Source organism: Pleurodeles waltl, chromosome 4_2, assembly GCF_031143425.1.
Source record: "Pleurodeles waltl isolate 20211129_DDA chromosome 4_2, aPleWal1.hap1.20221129, whole genome shotgun sequence".
Lineage (NCBI taxonomy): Eukaryota > Metazoa > Chordata > Amphibia > Caudata > Salamandridae > Pleurodeles > Pleurodeles waltl.
Genome location: NC_090443.1, coordinates 364,837,394 through 364,859,822, shown reverse-complemented (window position 1 = coordinate 364,859,822; position 22,429 = coordinate 364,837,394). Strand labels below are relative to the sequence as shown.

Here is a 22,429-nt window from a genome sequence, read left to right as displayed (position 1 = left end):
AGACAAGAGTTCAGGAAGGCAGCAGGGCAACAGCAAGGCAGCAGTCCTTTGTAGAAAGCAGACAGGTGAGTCCTTTGAGCAGCCAGGCAGTTCTTCTTGGCAGGATGTAGTTTCTGGTTCAGGTTTCTTCTCCAGCAAGTGTCTGATGAGGTAGGGCAAAGGCCCTGTTTTATACTAAGTTGTGCCTTTGAAGTGGGGGTGACTTCAAAGAGAGTCTAAGAAATGCACCAAGCCCCCTTTCAGTTCAATCCTGTCTGCCAGAGTCCCAGTAGGGGGTGTGGCAGTCCTTTGTGTGAGGGCAGGCCCTCCACCCTCCCAGCCCAGGAAGACCCATTCAAAATGCAGATGTATGCAAGTGAGGCTGAGTACCCTGTGTTTGGGGTGTGTCTGAGTGAATGCACAAGGAGCTGTCAACTAAACCTAGCCAGACGTGGATTGAAGGGCACAACAAGATTTTAGTGCAAAGAAATGCTCACTTTCTAAAAGTGGCATTTCTAGAATAGTAATATTAAATCCGACCTCACCAGTCAGTAGGATTTTATATTACCATTCTGGCCATACTAAATATGACCTTCCTGCTCCTTTCAGATCAGCAGCTGCCACTTCAACAGTGTATGAGGGCAGCCCCAATGTTAGCCTATGAAGGGAGCAGGCCTCACAGTAGTGTAAAAACGAATTTAGGAGTTTTACACTACCAGGACATATAACTACACAGGTACATGTCCTGCCTTTTACCTACACAGCACCCTGCTCTAGGGGCTACCTAGGGCACACATTAGGGATGATTTATATGTAGAAAAAGGGGAGTTCTAGGCTTGGCAAGTACTTTTAAATGCCAAGTCGAAGTGGCAGTGAAACTGCACACACAGGCCTTGCAATGGCAGGCCTGAGATAAGGTTAAGGGGCTACTGAGGTGGGTGGCACAACCAGTGCTGCAGGCCCACTAGTAGCATTTAATCTACATGCCCTAGGCACATGTAGTGCACTCTACTGGGGACTTACAGGTAAATTAAATAGTCAATCATGGTTAAACCAATCAATAGTACAATTTACACAGAGAGCATATGCACTTTAGCACTGGTTAGCAGTGGTAAAGTGCTCAGAGGTCAAAAGCCAACAACAACAGGTCAGAAAAAATAGGAGGAAGGAGGCAAAAATTTTGGGGATGTCCCTGTCAAAAAGCCAGGTCCAACACGACGCATATGCATCGGAGTCATTTTTTAAGACGGGAACGCCTACCTTGCATATCATTAACGCAAGGAAGGTGTTCACGCAAAAAAATGACGCTAACTCCATGAACTTTGGCGCTAGACGCGTCTAACGCCAAAGTATAAATATGGAGTTAGTTTTGCGTCGAATTTGCCTCGAATAAAACGACGCTAATTCGGCGCAAACGGAGTATAAATATGCCCCAAGATATTTATCTGATTAAATTAAGATCCAAACGATCAAGATTTGATAACCACAAGTTTAAATATTACTGTTGTAATGATAAGAAGAGTCTTTAGTTCTTAAAAGCAACAATTGTCTCTTGCAAGCACAAAGTACCTGGTTTGCATCAAAATTACACGCACGAAGACCACAGAGGAGGAGATGCGTGGAAAAAGGTAGGGATGTGTGGATTTCTGGGAGCACACAGATGATGCATGGATTCTTTTCCACGCGGCAAGGGCTTTGCGTTGAATTCCGGCACGCAGGCTTGAATCCTCTTTTCAATGCGGGGACTTTTGACACCCAGGGACGATGTGTGGAGATCCTGGGCTTGCTGTGGGTGATGCGGCGCAGTGTCTGCCGCACGGCTGGCACAGCATCGATTCGCCGGAAGTTGGGCTGCTTTGTTCCGGCTCAGCTCTGCGTCGATCCGGTGGGCTGTACGTCGAAGTTCTGGTCGCAACATTGGTGTTGCGTCGATCTCCACTCGGGTTGTTCAGGTTTGGTGATGCAGGGATTTTCTCACCGCCGTACAGGCTGTGCATTGATTCCAGGAGGCTGTGCATCGATTTTCGCCACACAAGGAGTTTCTTTGTAGAGACTTCAGGAAACAGGAGGCAAGCTCAATCCAAGCCCTTGGAGAGCACTTCTCAGCAGAGCCAGAGGCCAGCAAGGCAGCAGTCCTTTACAGCAAAGCGGTCCAGGTGAGTCCTTTGGGCAGCCGGGCAGCTTCTCTTGGCAGGTTGAAGATTCTGGTGCACAGTGTCTGTCCCAAGAAGTGTCTGATTTGGTAGGGTCAGGGACCCAGTTTACATACCCAAAAGTGCTTTTGAAGTGGGGGACACTTCAAAGAGTGGTTTTGAAGTGCACAAGGTCCCCTTTCAGTACAACCCTGTCTGCCAGGGTCCAAGTAGGGGGTTTGGCAATCCTCTGTGTGAGGCCAGTCCACTGTCCTTTGAAATGTAACTGTCAGGCGCTCTACCCTTCCAGCCCTGGAAGACGCATTCAGTATGCAGATGTGGAGGTGTGACTGAGCATCCTGTGTTTGAGGTTGTCTGGGTGAAATGCACAAGGGAGGTGTCAACCAGCCCAGCCCGGACGTGGATTGGAGACAGGCTGTAAGGCACTGAAGGATTTTAAGTGCAGAGAAATGCTCATTTTCTAAGAGTGGCAGTTCTAAAATAGTAATATAAAATCCAACCTCACCAGTCAGCAGGATGTTGTATTACCATTCTGGCAACACTAAATATGACCTGTCTACCCCTTTCTGATTAGAATCTACCACTCAAACAATATATGAGGGTAGCCCTAATGAAAGGAGCAGGCCTCACAGCAGTGGAAAACAAATTTAGGAATTTTCCACTACCAGGACATATAAAACCACACAGGTATATGTCCTGCCTTTTACCTACACAGCACCCTGCCCTATGGGTTACCTAGGGCCTACCTTAGGGGTAACTTATACGTAGAAAAAGGGGAATTCAAGGCTTAGCAAGTACTTTTACATGCCAAATCGAAGTGGCAGTGAAACTGCACACACAGGCCTTGCAATAGCAGGTCTGAGACATGATTAAGGTGCTCCATCTGTGGGTGGCACGATCAGTGCTGCAGCCCCACTAGTAGCATTTAATTTATAGGCCATGGGCACATGCAGTGCACTTAACTAGGGACTTACAAGTAAATTAAATATGCCAATTGGGTATGAGCCAATGTCTCCATGTTTTACGGAAGAGAGCATATGAACTTTAGCACTGGTTAGCAGTAGTAAATGTGCAGAGTCCTAAAACCAGCAAAAAAAACAGTGTCAAAAAAGTGGAGGGAGGCAGGCAAAAAGTTGGGGGTGACCACCCTAGGGCTGTCAGGTCTAACAAGTATCCTAGCAGCTCGTTTGAAGAAAGTGATGGGGTACCGGATACATCAGGATCAAAAGGGATTTTTGCCGGCGAGAAACATGACAGAACTTAATCATACCCTGTTAGGCTCAATAGATTTTGCCACAACTTTAGGGACCCCAGTAGTGGTTGTGACCGTGGACGCAGCCAAGGCATTTGGGGGTACATGTACATACGTTTTGCGACTCACAAATTTGTTGCAGCGCTATTTGCGACCTTGCAAAAAGTGCAGGGTGTGATTGTAGTTGCTGGTGGGGTGTCTCAAAGTGCCCTGTCATGATTTTTTAGACGGTTCTTAGATGCCTTACTCACGCACGACCAAATACGTATACCTACCCAGGAATGAGGAGGAAATACACAACACCAAATTGGACTTCTACAGATTTGCAAACATTCCCCATGTAATAGGGTGTGTGGACTGGACACATACCCATTTGCCCACCTGCTAATCTGGAATATGTGTTCTGCAATAGGAAATGTACTCACTCACTCAACATCCAGGTGGTATGTGATGCCCATAATGTCATAACTGATATAGTGGCAATATTTCCAGGGAGCATACACGATGCGTACATATTCAGGCACAGTGGGATACACCAACACCTAGAACGAGGGGAGTTTGGTGAAGGATATTTATTAGGTACTGTGTAGTACACACCGAAGTAATGAATACAAGTCACTGCATAACCATGTGAAGCCATGCTCATATCTGCTGTTTTGGTCCACAGGTGACAGTGCATATGCTCTGAGGCCATGGATACTCACCCCATCCCTAACACCTACCAATCAGAAAGAGAGGAGCTCCAACATTGGACATCGGCACACCAGAACCGTCATTGAGAGGACATTTGGCATGTTAAAGTCACGTTTTCGATGCCTGCACAAAAGTGGAGGGGCACTCCAGTATGCCCCAGAGACTGCATGCAAGATTGTGGCGACATGAACATTCCTACATAACAATAGCAACCAGACGTGGGCTACATCTCACCCTAGATGACACAGATTCGGAGGATGAGGAGCAAGAGCCACCACAACGACAGCTTGGGGATGGTAGCATGGCACTGGAGGGCAGACGGAGACAGGACCACATTGCAACTCACTACTTTGGCAGGTACGTGGCAACCGATACAGCACTCACTAATGTAAGACACACATAGCCAGGTTGTGCAACAAAAAATATTCCTTTAATGTCAGGAGTGTAGTATTGAACTGTTGATGTTTAGCTAGCAGTAAAAAAGTAAACTATAACAACGTCTGACACATTAACATCATGTGCCTCAGGCGAATCCCAGGTAAGCCACATCACACCCTCCTGCGTCTACGCCCACCATGGCCCATTCCTGGTTGGTCCCCTGATGTCTGGCAGGCACTGCTACTCCGCATAATGCGTGCATCTGAGGCAGAAACGCTGCTCACGCTTGAGATGTCCTCACTGTCCTGAATGGTCTCATACATGCCCCTTGCTGCCTGGGAGGTCTGTATGATGTCCACTGCATGACTGATACGCCCTGAGCACCTTGTCATATCTCCAACAAAACGGCTGAATTCCACCTGTAGCTTAACAGTGCGTCCTGACAGGCAGGCAGTTGTGGTTGCGAGGTGGCCAATCGACTGACTGAGCTGGTCCATACGTGCAGCAGTGTTGCGCTCTCTACGCGTTGCATGGGCACTATCCGCTACCATTTCCCTGCAATGGTCATTGATGGCGGTGGTGAGGTTTACCATGTTGTTGTTCATGTTTGTAAAATGTGTGTCAACATTAGCAAATCCCTGTGTGAGGGTCTGTTGCAGTCTGTGCAGGTTACGGTTCATCAACCGCATTTGTTTACTTTGTAGGCGGTGACTGCTCACTAGGGATGCCTCTAGTCCAAGGAATTGTTCACCTGTGACATACTCCTCACCTGCAGCCTGTGTTTGATGATGTTGTCTATGCCCAGACCCAGCTGTTCTAAGTGGCCGACTAACACCCATCTGTGGCCCCGTTGGCAGGTTTCCTGTCTCCGTGTCCACATCTGTCTCTTTGGTGGTCTCACTTGCATGGTGGACAATTGGTGTGGTTATGCACTCCCCTGCAGATATGCTGGCCTCCACGTCTGATGTGATGGTGGCATTTTCATCTCCCTGCACACTAGGGTCATCGGTGGGTACTTGAGGGAGACCTTTGGGACACTGGGGATACACTGTAAGTGCCTCTCTGATGTGTGGTGTATCAAAATAAATATTCCTCAAAAGTTGGACTACTGTACTACATTGCCCATAATGCTTTGTCCTTTAGGTTGCAATATAGTCATGGAACAAATTTGGATTATGCATGCTTTTGTGTACTGTGGTTGTGTGCATGGTGCATTGAATGGTGTAAATAAGTAAGATTTGCTACTTACTTTTGGAGGTTCCCGGTGCTGAACTGTCTAGGTCCCCAATTCCTACCACAGCCTCTGGCTCCAGTGTGGTCTCCACCATGCTCCCTATGGCTGTAGGAGGTGGTACTGTGGATGGTCCTCCACCTGTTCCGTCTGCCGCCCTCATCTGCTCTGCCACCCTTTCTTTGGTTCTGGACCTGAGGTCGTACCACCTTTTGCGGACCTCATTGATGGTGCGATGGCTAACTCCAATCGCATTGGTCTTGCTCTGAATGTTCAGCCAGATCTTCTTTTTCTGTGTGTCAGGGACACTCATTGCTGCCTTGCCAAACAGGACCTCATGGTGCAGGCAGCACTCCTCAGTCAGGACCTCCAGCTCCTTATCAGAGAATTTCAGTTTTCTCTTCCTCCCTGCAGTGGTTGTCTCCGTTGTCTGAGTTGGCATGGCTGCAGTTGCTCCTCTCAGCTGGGTGTGCCTCTGCTGTCTGTGCTGGGTAGACTCCTCCCAGTTCCATGGGGGGTACTTCCTGGTTCTGATGTCATCAAACAGTACCAGGAAGTGTGTTTTCACTGTTTTTTTGCACCAGTTCGCAAATCTGCTCCACTTAGGAAAAATCACTTTTTTACCCTCCATAGAGTCTACTGGACCCCCGAAAAATATGGCAAAAATGACTCTTTGGGAACCACCATGGATGTAAGCACCGCTTTAATCATGTTTGGGATAGTGCAGTAGAATGCAGGAGGCCTCTTTTCCCATGTAAATCATAGAAATATGATATTTTATCTAATTTTGATCACAAGAAGGGAAATATGTAAGATTTGGACTCAAGCCTCTGCCCCTACCTGGCAAACCTGGAAGAAATCAGTGGTTTTCTTCAAGGTAATAGATAAGAATAGGAATAATGGGAACGAAGAAGGAGGTTTTTGGGAACTGTTGAAGATATGATATATTATTTAGTTTGATGAATACACCCTCTCAAATCAGTAAGGTTGGGGAGGCTGCGACCTTTCAGTGTAGCCCAGTAAACTTGATTGAAGATGAGGCTGATTTTGAGCATGAGGGGCATTGGAAACTTGGCTGGTGCATATCGGTGGTGATATGAGGACAAAAAACATAGAAGGAAAAAAATAAAAGCTGGCAATCTCACCTTGGAGGTAATTTTAAGAACTCACATTTTCCTGGCACTGACTGCACTATAGAATACAAATTACAAATAATGCTGTGGTGCTACGAGTTTTTTTCAAGCATGTTGTGAGCCATTTTATTGTTTCCTGTTTTGGGTATAAATAGAAAACATGTATGTCAGAAAGACCATCCTAACATAGTGAACCTTCTGACATACATTGACCAACAACCCTGTGGTGGACAGCCCGTCAGTCAAAGGTTTGAAACAGCAGGTCCAACTGAGGCTCTGATACTGGAAAGCTGTCACTGTCCACCTCTAAATAAAGTGGATGAATCAGGAATATGGCAGTCGGGGAGTCCACTGAACTCTAAAATGACCACGTGAGGAAACACTGACACTCTGAGGAGCTAAATAATTGAACTTCCTGTACGCTGGGCTGTGCTCCTCTGAAAGTGGAAAAGCTCTTCAGAAGGACATTCACTACATACTTCTGCCGGCAAGCCTTAATTATCCAGTCACACTTCTCAAAATTTATCAGACTGCCAGGACTCAGAAACCACCTTTAGGTGGCATAGTGCATGCCAGAACTCTTTTCAGATTGCCAAGGGGCAAGCAGAATCTAATGGGCCCAACTGTGGGGGTTGAGGCCTTTTACTGCTAATGTCTTTGGACTTTACCTACTATGGGCCCCGAATATCTGGGACATGTACTACCCTGTCCAGGACATGACTCTCAGTGATAGAGTTGATTCAGCAGATGAGGGTTTCTCATAAGGAGGTAGCAAATACAAGTGTTTATAAAAAACTGAGTATTTAATGTAAACATACAAAGCATGTATGACACACTAAATAATCCACACATCCTTTTTAAGGTCAGTGTGCTAGAGTTCTTCTGGGTGAAATCCCAGAGTCCCTTGTCCCTTCTAGTATGGGCGGTTATTTCACATTCTATAAGGAAGGGTCTTCCAGATGCACCAAATACACTGCCGTCCCATTCCTGGCAGCACGGGTAATAACCCACAAGTATAGGGCACATGCTCTTACCTTTAAAGTCCAAACCAGCCACATCTATGATTTTGTGTCTGCCCTTTGAAATTCATGTTGGGGTATCAGCTCATTGGGAGTACTCTCTCATCTTCACTGCCCTTTGTCAAAGGGACAGTCTGCCAAGCAACAGAGTCTCCAGTTCTGAGTGGCCCACAACACAGGCCAAGGGAGCTCAGACCTGGCTGTCAGCCTCGACTGAGATATGCAACAAAAAGGTTCAAAGTAGTAAGCCTTCTTCTCTAATAGAATCACTGGTAGTAACCACCGCATCAGTCCCACTATCTGACAATGAGCCAGGACCCCAATAACCAGTAACTCTTCCTAAATCAAAGAGAACACAGAGGATGCTTCACTCATCTCCCTTGAGTGTGTGTGTTCCACCACACCCTCAGGAATGTCAGTAATACGCTTCTCCTTTCTAGGGGTTGCAGTCCTCACCGCTCCATCCTCTGCATACCCTGTATTTACAAAATGGAACCCACAGACCCCCATGTTATGTACTATCCACAGGCATACACATGCAACTCAGCACTCACATGCAAGTATGATACACTCTGCCAGCATGCACACACAAGTACCATGCTCTGTCCAGCCCTGCACAAAATCCATGTAGGCCAAGTGTAAATTAAGTACAGAGCCACATAACTTTACACAAGTAGGCCAGTAGGCTCCACTCCTGTGACACCGGTAAAAAAGGTCTGTTCATTGTACTCATTCTACTGAACACAAAAGCAGGTATGCTGCCACCACCATGTTTATGTCACTTAACTTCAGGTAAGGGCAGTCGCCCCCTAAATTAACGAGGGTAGTGTTTGGTGCAGCCCTCCCAGTCTAAACAGACTGCATTACCGTGAGAGTGTGTCCTAGGTTATGGCACACACATATGATCGGTGTTTGCTCATGATCCAGATGTTGTTGCACATGAGGGTTAGAGACACAAAAGGAGGAAGGAAATAATAAGACGCATGGATCAGAGCTAGAAATCTTGAGATAGACCTATAGTCAAGAAGTAAGATCTGGCTGTCAAAATACTAGCGAGTTTAGCTTACCTTTTTGTCATATTTGCCTCTGCGGAGCCTCTGAGCTGTGTCTCGTCTCTTATCATCATCAATCTAAAAGAACAGAACATATTATTGCATTTCTATCTTCACATGGTTCCTGGAATGCCCCACCTATTTAGTGCTTGTCATACAGACGTAAAGAAATGGCATTTTGGGTGCCAAGACTTTCATTTAGGAGGCATCACCAATTTCAGTATATTTTACTGAATTTTGCCACACTGTGACTCTATTACAATTCAATGTTCTTGTAGTAGTTTTTATGATTTGAGGGGTGGTGGTGAAAAAAGATACTGCAAACACATGAGGCTATGGGAGGATAAAGTAGATAATGTATCCTTGAAAGGGATGAATAAATCGTTTGACTTAACATGTTTCCTTAGTGGACACTAAGGCCCTGATTTATACTTTTTGATGCTAAACTGCGCTAATGCAGGATGACGATAGTATGGGCAGAGGCATAAATAATGCCTCTAACCAGACTAGTGCAATTTTCTGAGGTTAAAACCTCATGGACATGACTCCTGTCTTAGTTAAGACAGGAGTCATACCCACCACTACAATCGCCCAATGCCATGTAGGGGGACCCAAGTTAGGCCCCCGCTATGGCACTACAAAAAAGACAAGAAAATACTGGCCTCTACTCACCTATACTTACCAGGGATGGAGTCCTCCATCCTCCGCTGTCCCTCTGGTGTGGGTGGGTGTGTTCCTGGGACTAGAGAAGGGCACCTGTGGGCTCTTTCCATGGTCTCTGACCATGGAAAAAGCCCACAGGTCCCCTAACGCCTGCCCTGACCCAGGGGTTAAATAATGGCGCTAAGCAAGCTTAGCGCCATTATTTGAGGCCCCCATTCCCCATGCTTGATTTTAGCACTGGGGATAAATATGGCGCTGAGGCCATATCGTCACTTTTTGCCCAGGAACGCCTATCTTGTATCTCACTGACACAAGGTAGTTTTCCGCAGGCAAAAAATTACTTTAACTCCAATATTTTGGCACTAGACATGTCTAGGGCCAAAATATAAATATGGAGTTAAGTTTTCGCTGAAAAACGCTAATTCAGAGCAAACAGAGTATAAATATGCCCCTAATTACTAGTCTAGGTCCAGGTTGTATCAACAATAAGTAAGGAGTGAAAACTGCTTGGAAAACTGTTTCATGCAAGGAGTGAAAAATCTCTTGAGGAACTACTTAAAATGTGCTTTTTTGGAGTTGGATTACTGAAATCTAGGGTGTTAGTTTCACCTGACAACTTTCTGGCATTGCCAGAAAGGTAAAGAATATTTTATCATTCACATAGGTTATCCTAAATCTGTGCTGTAAAGTGAAATACTATTAATGAAATAACTGCTAAGAGTTTCAGTCACAGACTTGCTGTTCATCCAGAGTACCAATAAATGGCAATTAGTTGTATAACTACAAGTAAGGGTATGAAGTACATCGCAGTCACATTTGAAACGGCAATGACAGACAAACAGTATGTTCTTATCTAAGTATCTGTGCCCCTCTGTCTTGCCTGTAAATATGTTCCTCTAAATGCCTGTGTAAATCACCTGTACACTCTTCGAATGGAGAGCTCACAAATGGACTGTCCATGGATCTATTTAAAGGGATTCGCTTGAAAGTCTGGATAAATAAGATTGATTTGCTCTGTTGGTCAATTACTCACAGTACATCCAACATGCGTTGACGAGGCGCATCTATGCAAGATTTCTAGGATAAATACTGTCTATGTGAATACCAGACCTACCAACTGTGGAAAAATGTTCTCCGTGGATGAGGGAAGGGCCAATGGGGAAAGACGGGCCTTTATGCCAAGCACTGCCTCATAGCTATTCCTATCTTCCTCCAAAATACACACAAATGCTTCAGAGGCTGCCACTTATGTTTAGGGTGGTTGCAAAATCCCTGATGGATATCAGCTGCACCTAGCCACCACTCACGAGATAGAAACCCTCTCTTAGCAAGGCTTTCCTGCTCACCTTTTGCAGCAACATGTGATATCGGCTCTTCTCTGGGTGACTGGGTGAAGAGAGCCAATATTATGGGACCCACGTTGGTACCATGTGAACTTCCAGATCTGAAACAAGTTCCATTTAAATTAATTGTATATTAATTTATCTCAGGTGGATAGCCAGAAAATGTATAGCACATTTGGCACTCCTGGACCCACTTTGGATTTTTCTGATTTAGACTTTAGGATTCAGACTAAGGAGCACATTTATCAAAAAGTTACCTTGCTGCACTGTGTGACAGGAAATGGCATGAATGCACCATATCTAACATTGTACAGCACATTCCTGCCTTTTCCCAGCAAAGGTGCGCAATGTGTTGCCTAGTACCAACTCAGGCACTCTTGCACCATCGTGCAAGGATGTCTGCATTGTAAGTAGGATTGTTTTTGTGCAGGAAAGAGCACCTTCCTGCACAACAACAATCCCCTGAGGCATTTTCCTTTTTCTTTGTGTGCTGCAGAATACAGCACACTGAGGGGCATATTTATACTCTGTTTGCTCCAGATTTGAGTCTTTTTTTTTTTACGCAAATCCGGCTCAAACTTAACTCCATATTTACATTTTGCCGCTAGACATGTCTAGTGCCAAAATATTGGAGTTAACGACATTTTTTGCCTGCGGAAAGCTAACTTGTGTCAATGAGATGCAAGGTAGGCGTTCCCGGACAAAAAATGCCACAAAGGTCCTAGCGCCTTATTTTTCTCCCAGGATGAGGGCCTTAAATAATGGCGCTAAGTCTGCTTAGCGCCATTATTTAACGCCCAGGTATGGGCAGGCGTAAGGGGACCTGGAGGCAGATTTCCATGGTCAGAGACCATGGAAATTGCCCACAGGTGCCCTCCCTGTCCCCGGGGACACCCCATCCGAAGGTAAGTCCGGGTAGGTATTTATTTTTTTCCTAACCAAAGCCGCTGGTTGGCCCTGACTTGGGGCCCCCTGCACGGTAGCTGGCTCTAGTGGCCATGCCCAGGGGACATTCGTCCTCTGGGTATAGCCACTGGGGTGGTGGGCATGGCTCCTGTCTTTACTAAGACAGGAGCCATGTCCATGGGGCTTGTGCGCCAGAAAATGGCGCTACACTGCTTAGAGACACTTTTTTTGCCTCTAAACAGTGTAGCGCCATAATATGGCGCACAAGCCCCGGTTCCCTCTACGTCTCCCAGGCCCTATTTGTGTCCTTTCAAAGGACGCTAACAGGGCCTTAGCGCCGGCTAACGCCATTCCTTAAATATGACGCCCGGCCGGCGTCTAGGAATGGTGCTAGCCGGCGCTATACTTTTTGCCTCAGACCTGCACTAACGCAGGTTTGCGGTAAAAATGATAAATCAGGGCCTTAGAGAGAGAAAAAAAATGACGATAAATAAACATATTTCTCCTTTTTATGCCTCACCAGGGGAGGTGTAGCAGTTTTTGCGCATTCCCAGTTCTGCTGCTTATGATAACTCTGGGAATGTGTCAAAATCCCTGGGTGTTCCTTGGGAACACCCATGCAACACCATGGAACGCCTACCTGGGGTAGAGTAACGCAGCCCTGAGATTTGCACTGTGTTGCATTACTCTGGATTTATCAAGCCACTCAGGGTCACACATGGTGGCCTTGTGTGGCTTGATAAATCACACTTAAGGGTTGCGTCGCCATGGCACCTCACTGCATGGTGCAAAAGTGACACAACCCTTAAAATAAATCTGCCCCTGATGCTCCTGAGGATCAGCCTGCTACAATGACTCATGTCCTCATGTCAGAAGGAAAAGGCCCTGTGACTATGCAATATAGATTGGCTGCATGGCATGGAAAAAGGATAGGCATAATGAGTATACACGATGGCCAGGGAGCTCCAAGGCTGCACACTAAAAAGGTGGCATAATACAAGCTCAGGTCCTCTGGTGAACAAGTCTTGTAGATTTCAGCATCCTCGCAAATGCTGCAACTCAAAGTGCACATTACAGTAGTTTTAATAAGTTTTAATAAGGGGGTGTTAAAGTGCTGTGTTGATTTTGTCAGGCAGACATTACTATTCCCACACCTACTGCCATCATAAAGGACAGCATTACAATGAGTCAGTAAGTGGCATCAAAATACAATGAGACATTGCCACACATACTCTAATATTCCCATGCATACTGTAGCTTCAAGGATACACATTACAATATGTCAATAATCGATGAGTGGTAGATGTGGAATTCTCTGCTTTATGCTGTACTTAAGTTGGTACTGGATCAGGGAACAATCAGTTTGTAGAGGAGTCTGATGAGAGAGAGGCAGATAGGCAGCAGAAGATTGTCGGTTTCATGTTTTAGCTAGGTCACATGGTTACAAGTTGGAGGTTGGCATTCCTCTTTTAGTAGTACTGGTATGAGAAATGATTTACAAAGCAATAATGATTACTGGTAATTGGTGCGTTTATCACCATCAGGCATGCCTTGGCTGTGCTAACATGCTCTTATCTTCTAATTTGTTGACCTTGTGTGCACTGATGGAAAAACATTTTTCAAGCATTGCCTGAGCTTTTTGCTGATTCCACAGATCCGTTGCCTGGAAAGTATCTAAGGACATTTCTGATTTTTTGCCAGTTAAAATTATCCAGGGCGCCAAGCCTAGAAGATTTTAATTTATGGTACAATGTAAGAAATACTTGTTGTGTGGCTATTACTTGATTTAACAGGCCAAACTCTTGGTGCACTTGTGCTGGGGGGCCATCCTTGGAAGGCGAAACAAAGATTTGTATATTTTGACAACCAAACCATTCAAAAGGCCTGCATCCTTCCCCACCAAGGTTTTACTCCTTTTTGTTATTGATGGCAATAGCTTGCCTTTATGACCTGAAGGATTGGATCTAAGCTGGATGTCCATAGATGTTTTGAGGTGGTTATAAAAACACATTGTAGGGCCTGGGCTATATTTCTGATTGATTCTTTTGCAGTGTCAGGTTACCTCTTGCATCGCTCCAAACTCCTAAGTACTTATACTCTGTTACTTTATCAAGGCTCTCATTTCTCCAGTGCCAGGCCCCTTTTTTGTTGGCTCTTTCACCATAAATAACAACTTAGGCTTTTGCCAAGTTCACTTCCAATCCATTTGACCTAGTATATTCATCTAACTTATTGATTAGTTGCTAGAGGCCCACTTTAGTTTTACTTACCATAACCACATCATCCACGTGCAAGAGGTTAGACAGTAGCTTTTCTCCCAGTTTTGGCGGATAGTGAATATATAAAGGTTGACTATCAAAGGGTTGAATATCAAGGGGGCCTAGGAACAGTCTTGTATTTGAGCCCAACTGTTGTATGGACTTTCCGGGTTACATAAGTACCATCACCTAATTTTATCCTTATTCAGGTATCAGAGAATAAGAGTTATGTTGCCCTTAGTAATTTCACTGCAGTAGACCATGATTACAATTTTGATCATAATTGAGATCTAGGGACATGTTCAAAATCAACAAAAATGTAAATCTAAGAGATTTCCTTGTGCCATTTATTATAGTACTTTTAACGCTTGCTCAAGAGCAGGTGTTAAAAGGAGGCTTTCATTCTTCAGAAAGGGCCCCTATGTACTCTGCAGGAGTAGCACCAATATTTTGGTGCTACTCCTGTAGAGTACATCAATAGCTTCATAAAAAATGACACTAAAGCCCCCTACCCTGCGCCATGGTGCGCCGTATTTTAAAAACGGCACACACATGGTGGCGGTAGGGGGGTGCTAAGGGGCGCAGGGAAAGTGACGCTGCACTAAGTGCAGTGTCACTTTCAATAAATCTGCCCCTCAGTTCGGGAATACTCATTAAGGGGCATATTTATACTCCATTTCTGCCAAATTTGCATTATTTTTGCTACGCAAATTCAGCGCGAAACTAACTCCATACTTAAATTTTGATGTTAGACACGTCTAATGCAAAATATTGGCGTTTGCACCATTTTTTAGATGCGTGAACCTACCTTGCGTCAATGAGATGCATGGTAGGTGTTCCCATCTAAAAAATGGTGCTAACCCCATAGCCCCATATTAATTCCTCCGTGCTAAAATGACACACGGGTGGGAGGAGGGGCTAAATAATGGTGCAAAGTTTGCTTTGCACCATTATTTAATGCCTGGGTCAGACCAGACATTAGGGGACGTGTGGACCCATTTCCATGGTTAAACACCATGGAATGGCTCCACAGGTGCCCTCCTCAAGCCCCAGGAATACTCTCACCCACACCAGAGGGACACCGGAGGATGGGGGACCCCATCCCAGATAAATAGGGTAAGTATAGGTAAGTAATTTTTTATTTGTAATTAAAGTGCCATCGGAGGCCCAACTTGGGGCCCCCTGCATGGCACAGGGTGCAATGGCCATGCCCAGGGGACAATGGTCCCCTGTGCTGGCCATTGGGTTGGTGGGCATGACTCCTGTCTTTTCTAAGACAGGAGTCATGTGGTATGGATGGTTTTGAGTCAGAAAATTATGCTAGAGTGGTTAGAGTCATCTTTTTTTTACTCTAACCAGCCTAACGTAATTTTTTGGTGCAAAACCCCCTTCTCCCATACCGCCAGCCCCACACAGCTTTATGCTATCCAACCTTTTGCACCGGCTTGCACCATTCCATAAATATGGTGCCGGCTGGTGCTCAGGAATGACGCAAGCAGGTGATAAACATTTTGGTGCAAAACTGCATTAGTGCAGTTTTGCACAAAAAGTATAAATATGCCCCAATGTGCATTAGTCCTCAACGATGCAAACATTTTGATATGTCTAGACATTTTACTGCTTTGTATGCCTGGTAGGACCCACCCAGAGGCTGCTTCATTTTGATTGGTCTTGCTGTGGACCAAGCTATAGGTTCACCCAGACATACCTTAAGGCTGATGTGGCTGGTCTCATTGGTGTCCAGTGGGAAGATCCTATCACTTGGGATGTGGGTCCACTTCTTGAGGCGCAGCTCATTGTCCCTGCGGTACTTTCTGTCTCCAAGAAAAAGAAAATGGGTGTCACTGGGAGGGTACAGGGAGGGCCAACATGTCTGCTTCCTGACTACTCTGGTAAGAGAGTAAGGGGCATATTTATACTTGTTTTGCGCCAAATTTGCATCATTTCTGTGTGCAAATTCAGTGCAAAACTAACTCCATATTTATACTTTGGCGGGGTAGACCAGTCTTGCGCTAAATTTATGGAGTTAAAGTCATTTTCTGGACGTGGAAACCTACTTTGCGTCAATGAGATGCAAAGTAGGCGTTCTCGTGCAAAAAATGACTCTATGGCCTTAGCACCATATTTATCCCCCCGTTCTAAAATCACGAACAGGGGAGGAGGGGTCAAATAATGGTGCAAAGCTTGCTTTGCAACATTATTTAACGCCTGGGTTAGGGCTGGCGTTAGGGGACCTGTGGGCCTACTTCCATGGTGGAACACCATGGAATAAGGCCACAGGTGCCCTCCAAAGGCCCCAGGGACACCCCAACCCACACCAGAGGGACAGCAGAGGATAGGGGACCCCATCCTAGGTAAGTATAAGAAAGGACAGTTATGTATTTTTTTTTTAAAGTGCCATTGGGGGCCCTGAAATGGGACCCCCCTACATGGCACTAGGTGCAATGGCCATGCCCAGGGAACGCTGGTCACCTGTGCTGGCCATTGGGGTGGTGGGCATGACTCCTTCTAAGACAGGAGTCATGTGGTATGGATGGTTTTGCATCAGAAAATGACACTAGGCTGGTGAGAGTCTTTTTTTTTTTAACTCAAACCTGCCTAACGCAATTTTTTGGTGCAAAACCCCCTTCTTCTATACTGCTGCCCCACCCAGCAAAGGTAATTTTTTTTTACGCTAGCCTACCCTTTGCACCGGCTTGCACCATACCATAAATATGGTGCCTGACTGGTGCTCAGGAATGGCGCTAGCCAGTGCTAAACCTTTTAATGCAAAACTGCTTTAGTGCAGTTTTGCACCAAAAAGCATAAATATGCCCCTAAATGCGCAGACTCCTGGCTGCCTGAGCTGAACTTTGCTGGGTGAAGAAGTCACAGCCCTGTAGGCGTGACCTTTTCAGCCTAGCAAAGGTACCTTCTGTCCCCCCTTCCAATGGGAATGTCACCAATTGCTTCAGAATTGGGCGCTTCAGTTTTAAGCCCTGAAGCACCCACAGCTGAGTGTCAATCAGTGACACCTTGTCACAGAGTGGTGTGGGGTCAGCAGTCTCAATGATCCTATCCCACTCTGTGACAAGTTGGGACTGCTGCCTTCCTTCGTTGGCTGACCTTAGGCCAGCCAGTGATTTAAGGCAGCAGTCCCAACCCTTCTGGGACCTCCAATGCTTGCAACTGCTGCCTTCCCTTATTGGCTATCCTTAGGTTAGCCAATGAGGGAACGCAGCAGTCCCAACCCCCTTGGGACCACCGAGGCTACCCTGTCGGAGCTGCTAAGGTAAGTTTTATTTTTTTAATGTTTGGTGCATGCATGTATGTGTATTTGTTAGTGAGTGTTGTGAATGAGTGTGTGAGTGTGAATGGGTGTGAGTGAGGTGTTCTGTGTGCAGGTGTAACCTACCCATTCTTCCGGCCCCTCCCTCTTAAAATTTCTGGCCACCTCTGCGTTTCACAATATTTATGGCATGCAATGTATAAATAAACAAAAACAATGGGGTTGATTCTAAAAAGCATTTATGAGTAAGGGAAGTAGTAATGAAGCAGTACTCTTTTATGTACACTTACATGTCTATGTGAATTAGCCAAGAAACATCCAACTCCCTATTAGTAAAAGTGCAAAGAGGGTGCAGTCCATTCTCTGAATAATTCCATTTTAGTTGTTTTTTTTGGTTCAATTTAGAAAGGTATGTAAGATTATGTACAAGAGTACTATGGCTGTACTCTTTTATATACTCTTACATGCCTTTCTGAATCAGCCACCTATGAAGTTTCTTCATTGACACTGATACATGAAGGCCCATATTTATACTTTTTGACGCTAAACTGCGCTAACGCAGTTTAGCGTCAAAAAATTTAGCGCCGTCTAACGCCATTCTGAAGCGCCATGCGGGCGCCGTATTTATGGAATGGCGTTAGCCGGCGCTAGCAGACCGGCGCTGCCTGGTGTGCGTGGAAAAAAAACACGTAGACCAGGCAGCGCCGGCGTAGGGGGAAAATGGCGTTAGGGCGTCTTAAAATGGGGCAAGTCAGGTTGAGGCAAAAAAATCGCCTCAACCCGATTTGCGCCATTTTTTTCGACGCCCAGACGCCATTTAAATGACTCCTGTCTTAGTAAAGACAGGAGTCATGCCCCCTTGCCCAATGGCCATGCCCAGGGGACTTATGTCCCCTGGGCATGGTCATTGGGCATAGTGGCATATAGGGGGGCACAAATAAGGCCCCCCTATGCCACCCAAAAAAAATTTAAAAAATTAAAAATTATACTTACCTGAACTTACCTGAATGTCCCTGGGATGGGTCCCTCCATCCTTGGGTGTCCTCCTGGGGTGGGCAAGGGTGGCAGAGGGTGTCCCTGGGGACAGGGGAGGGCACCTGTGGGCTCATTTTGAGCCCACAGGCCCCTTAACGCCTACCCTGACCCAGGCGTTAAATAGTGGCGCAAATGCGGGGTTTTTTGACCCGCCAACTCCCGGGCGTGATTTTTGCCCGGGAGTATAAATACGATGCATTTGCGTCGCCGTCATTTTTTTAGACGGGAACGCCTTCCTTGCATCTCATTAACGCAAGGAAGGCGTTCACGGAAAAAAATGACGCTTTTTGCCCATACTTTGGCGCTAGACGCATCTAACGCCAAAGTATAAATATGGCGTTAGTTTTGCGCCGAATTTGCGTCGAAAAAAACGACGCTAATTCGGCGCAAACGGAGTATAAATACGGGCCGAAGTGTGCAGGAACATGAACTTTATTCTAATAACACCTTGCGACTCATTTTGAGTGTGGCAGGCGGCCGATGCCACCCGCCAAACTCTTTAGGATGGAAAACAGCCACTCCGGTTTTCCGCCCTCTGGCCCTATTTTGAGTTTTGCACTGGGCCAGCAGGCGGAAACAGCGTTTCCACGCGTTGGCCCAGTGAAAAACTCACCAGAACATTGATGCCGGCTCGTAATCGAGCCGGTGGCAATGTTGCGGTGCGTCGAGTGCAACAGCACCCGTCGTGCTTTTCACTGTCCGTAATTAGGGCAGTGAAAAGCGCAACAGGGCTGTCCATGTGGGACCCTGCACTGCCCATGGCAAGTGCATAGGAAGTGCAGGGGCCCCCATGGGCGCCCCCTGCACCCTGTCTCCACCAGCCTTTGCATGGCGGTGGGACCGCCATGCAAAAGCCGGCGGAGAGGGGACTCCTAATCTGCTGCCCTGGAGGATTTAAACTGCCGGCACTACCAGGCTGTCGACTGGCGGTGCCGGCGGTGGGACCATGGCGGTTCCGCCACAGTCGTAATGTGGAGGCCACACCACTGCTTTCTTTCAGATTTCATTCCCATGAAATGTTAGCTCGGTAATAGATGTCCTATTCTTTTACACATAGTGAGCCTGAGAAATTAACCTTGAGCTCAGTACATTCAGGAACTGTGGAAGTGAAATGTCTACATTTGTTTCAACCCATACAGATTATCTAAGATGGATGCCTTGCGCATGTTGGTAATGGGAATCTTCACTGATGTTGCCGTTTCATGTTGTGTCGTGAACTTATATTGGACAATTACACCTTCTGACTCATGTAGCATGATGGACGAGCAAATCATCTTCCACTATGGACTTTAATATACCATTCTTCAGTTGGACTTTGGGGCAGTCGGCTTTCTCTCTTGCTGGATCCCCTTGGACTTTGAGAGGTAGAGACTTCTCTACCTTTACCCCTTCTTCACAGTGCTTTGCTGAGGCTTAGAACTTTTTCTCCCGATCCTGAGAAGAAGACTCTCAACTGATCTTCTGTCATGCTGACGCCTTCCCATGGTCATTACACCCTGTGCCATGTATGAGGGCCCATTTCAGTCCCCCCTATGGCACTTTAAAAAATAAAATAAAATACTTACCTGTACTCACATGATATGGGGTCCCCCATCCTCCGTGGCACTCAGGTGTGGGTGGGGGTGTCCCTGGGTCCTGGGGAGGGCACCTGTGGGCCTATTCCATGGTGTTCCACCATGGAAATAGGCCCACAGGTCCCCTAGCGCCTGTCCTGAGCCAGGCGTTACAAAATGGGGCAAAGCAAGCTTTGCTCCATTTTTTGACCCCTCCTTCCTCCCATGTACCATTTTTGCATGGGTGTATAAATATGCCGTTAAGGCCATAGAGTCATTTTTTGCACGTGAATACCTACCTTCCATCTCATTAAGGCAAGGTGGGTTTCCACGTCCAAAAAATGACTTTAACTCCATAAATTTGGTGCAGGACGAGTCTCGGGCCAAAGGATAAATATGGAGTTAGTTTTGCACCAAATTAGAGTAAAAAAAATAACGCTAATTCGGTGCAAGCAGTGTATAAATATGCCCCTTAGCATGCTTTAAATTGCCCTAATGCTGAAAAGAACTGAACAATTTTTGTTTTCCACCCATCAGATTATCTTGTTGATGTTTTGTATTTTCATAGTTGAATGTTTAGTCCTTTTGATGTTAGTCTGCTTAAATCTTTTCTGTCCCCTTGGTCAACCCATGGTAATTCTGTACCTTTATAACTTTGTTTTGTGAATTGTCTACATGATTTTAAGTCTGATCTTGTAATAAAACCCCTTAAATCTATGCCAGACTGGATTTTCCCTTGTGTGGCCACATGTTGTCATACTGTCAATTTAAATTGTGTTGTTTGAAGGGATGCTGGTTGAACTAGTTCTCCACCCCTTCATGCTGGGTGAAAAGATTGATTGACCTCATTTAAAGCATAACCTTAGGAAAGAAATGCTTTACCAAATCTGGTTGCAGAGGGATGGTTTCTCCCACGAGGGGGGAGGACAAGTTAGACATAGGGCCTGATTACGACCTTGGCGGATGAGATACTATGTCACAAACATGACGGATATCCCGTCCACTGTATTACAAGTTCCATTATATCCTATGAAACTTGTAAAACGGCGGGCGGGATATCAGTCACATTTGTGACTGAGTATTCCATCCGCCAAGGTTGTAATCAGGCCCATAGTGTTAGAGAGCCCTTAAACTTTTGTAATGTGAATTGCCCACCCCAACATTTTTGACCCATGCTTTGTTCCGAAGATTGATGAAGTTCCAGCGTGATTCCTTTGCAACAAATGTGTGAGTATTAATTAGGTTTGTCCCTTCATTGCTTTGGCTAAAGATTGTGTCAAAGTGTGATATTGTGAAGTGTTTTGAGGAGGTTCTGCACTTGTGTGGTTATGTTGCTTAATGTTAAGCAGCTGCTGTTGGGTCCACCATGGCCTAAGATCCCGGCATACCGCACAAGAGTAGAATACACTTGGTTAATTTACTGTCTGCAGTGTAAGGTGCTTGTCGTGAGACGTCATTGACAGTGCCAATAGTATTCCTTGAGTCAATTTGGGTGGGTTGGCATTAAGTGAATCTTGAGTGCGCATGGAGAAAGTGCATCAACCGGAGTGAGATTTGCCAGTCAGGTCTCATTTGTTGTGTAATTGCGAAAGCATAGTTAAAATATGTAGCTCCATACTGCTTTGAAGTGTTTGGTTACCCTATACTGTAGTGAGCAGACATGTTGTTGGTTTATAAAATTTTGCATTAGATTTGTGTGAAAAGAGTGTGGCTGACGTCATTGTGTGTCATGCTGGTACTGGTCAGTTAAGCTGCACAGAGTGTCACACTGCTATCAGTTGAGAACATCTAAAGAGAATTGTGGGAACATAGGGCCAGATGTATGAAAAAAGCCTTTTGCGAATCGGAAATAGCGATTTTTAAGAAATCGCTATTTCTGATTTGCAAAATGCAATGTATCATATTTGCGATTCGGTAATAGCGATTTCTTAAAAATCGCAAATGCTATTACCGAATCGCAAACTGCGATACCGGCCCCCATTTGCATCTATGGGCCTGTCTGCCCATATTTGCGAATATTTTGCATGTCCCAAATTGCGAATTCCTAACTGGAATTCGCAATTTTGGAAAATGCAAAGTCCAGGGTGCTGGGGGCCTAAGGCCACCTCTGCTGCACCCCAAAACATTTTTTAACAACATGTAAGTTGCACACATGCCAAAAGGGCATGTGTTCTTTACATGTAAATTTTAAAAATGCATTTTAAATGCATTTTTAAAATTTGCACATGCTTACCACCAAGTTCAACTTGGTGGTAATAGCGATTCCTTAATGCCCACTCTAAGCAGGGTCGCGATTCCTTAAAATTGCATTCAGAATGCCTTTGATACATTCTGAAAGGGCTTTTTACATTTGCAAACGGGCATTCGCACCGTTTGCGAATGCAAAAAGCTTTGATACATCTGGCCCATAATTACTTCCTGATCTGAATGAAGTTCTTTAACGTATTAAAGAGTGCACTGAAATTAGATGTATTTTTTCCGGTTAGAGAGGGAATAGAGTCCGCAACTGATCT

The 22,429-nt window shown here is 45.6% G+C and overlaps 1 protein-coding gene across 1 annotated transcript in view; it reads right to left on the bottom strand.

The window, feature by feature from the left end:
* Positions 1–22,429, bottom strand: part of LOC138292721 (guanylyl cyclase C-like) — a 453,160-nt gene that overhangs the window by 176,199 nt on the left and 254,532 nt on the right. The window contains exons 12-13 of the mRNA XM_069231453.1: positions 15,769–15,874; positions 8,906–8,968 (exon numbers count right to left, since the gene is read on the bottom strand). Of these exons, the coding sequence (XP_069087554.1) occupies positions 8,906–8,968; positions 15,769–15,874 (169 nt within the window). The remainder of the gene's footprint in view (positions 1–8,905; positions 8,969–15,768; positions 15,875–22,429) is intronic.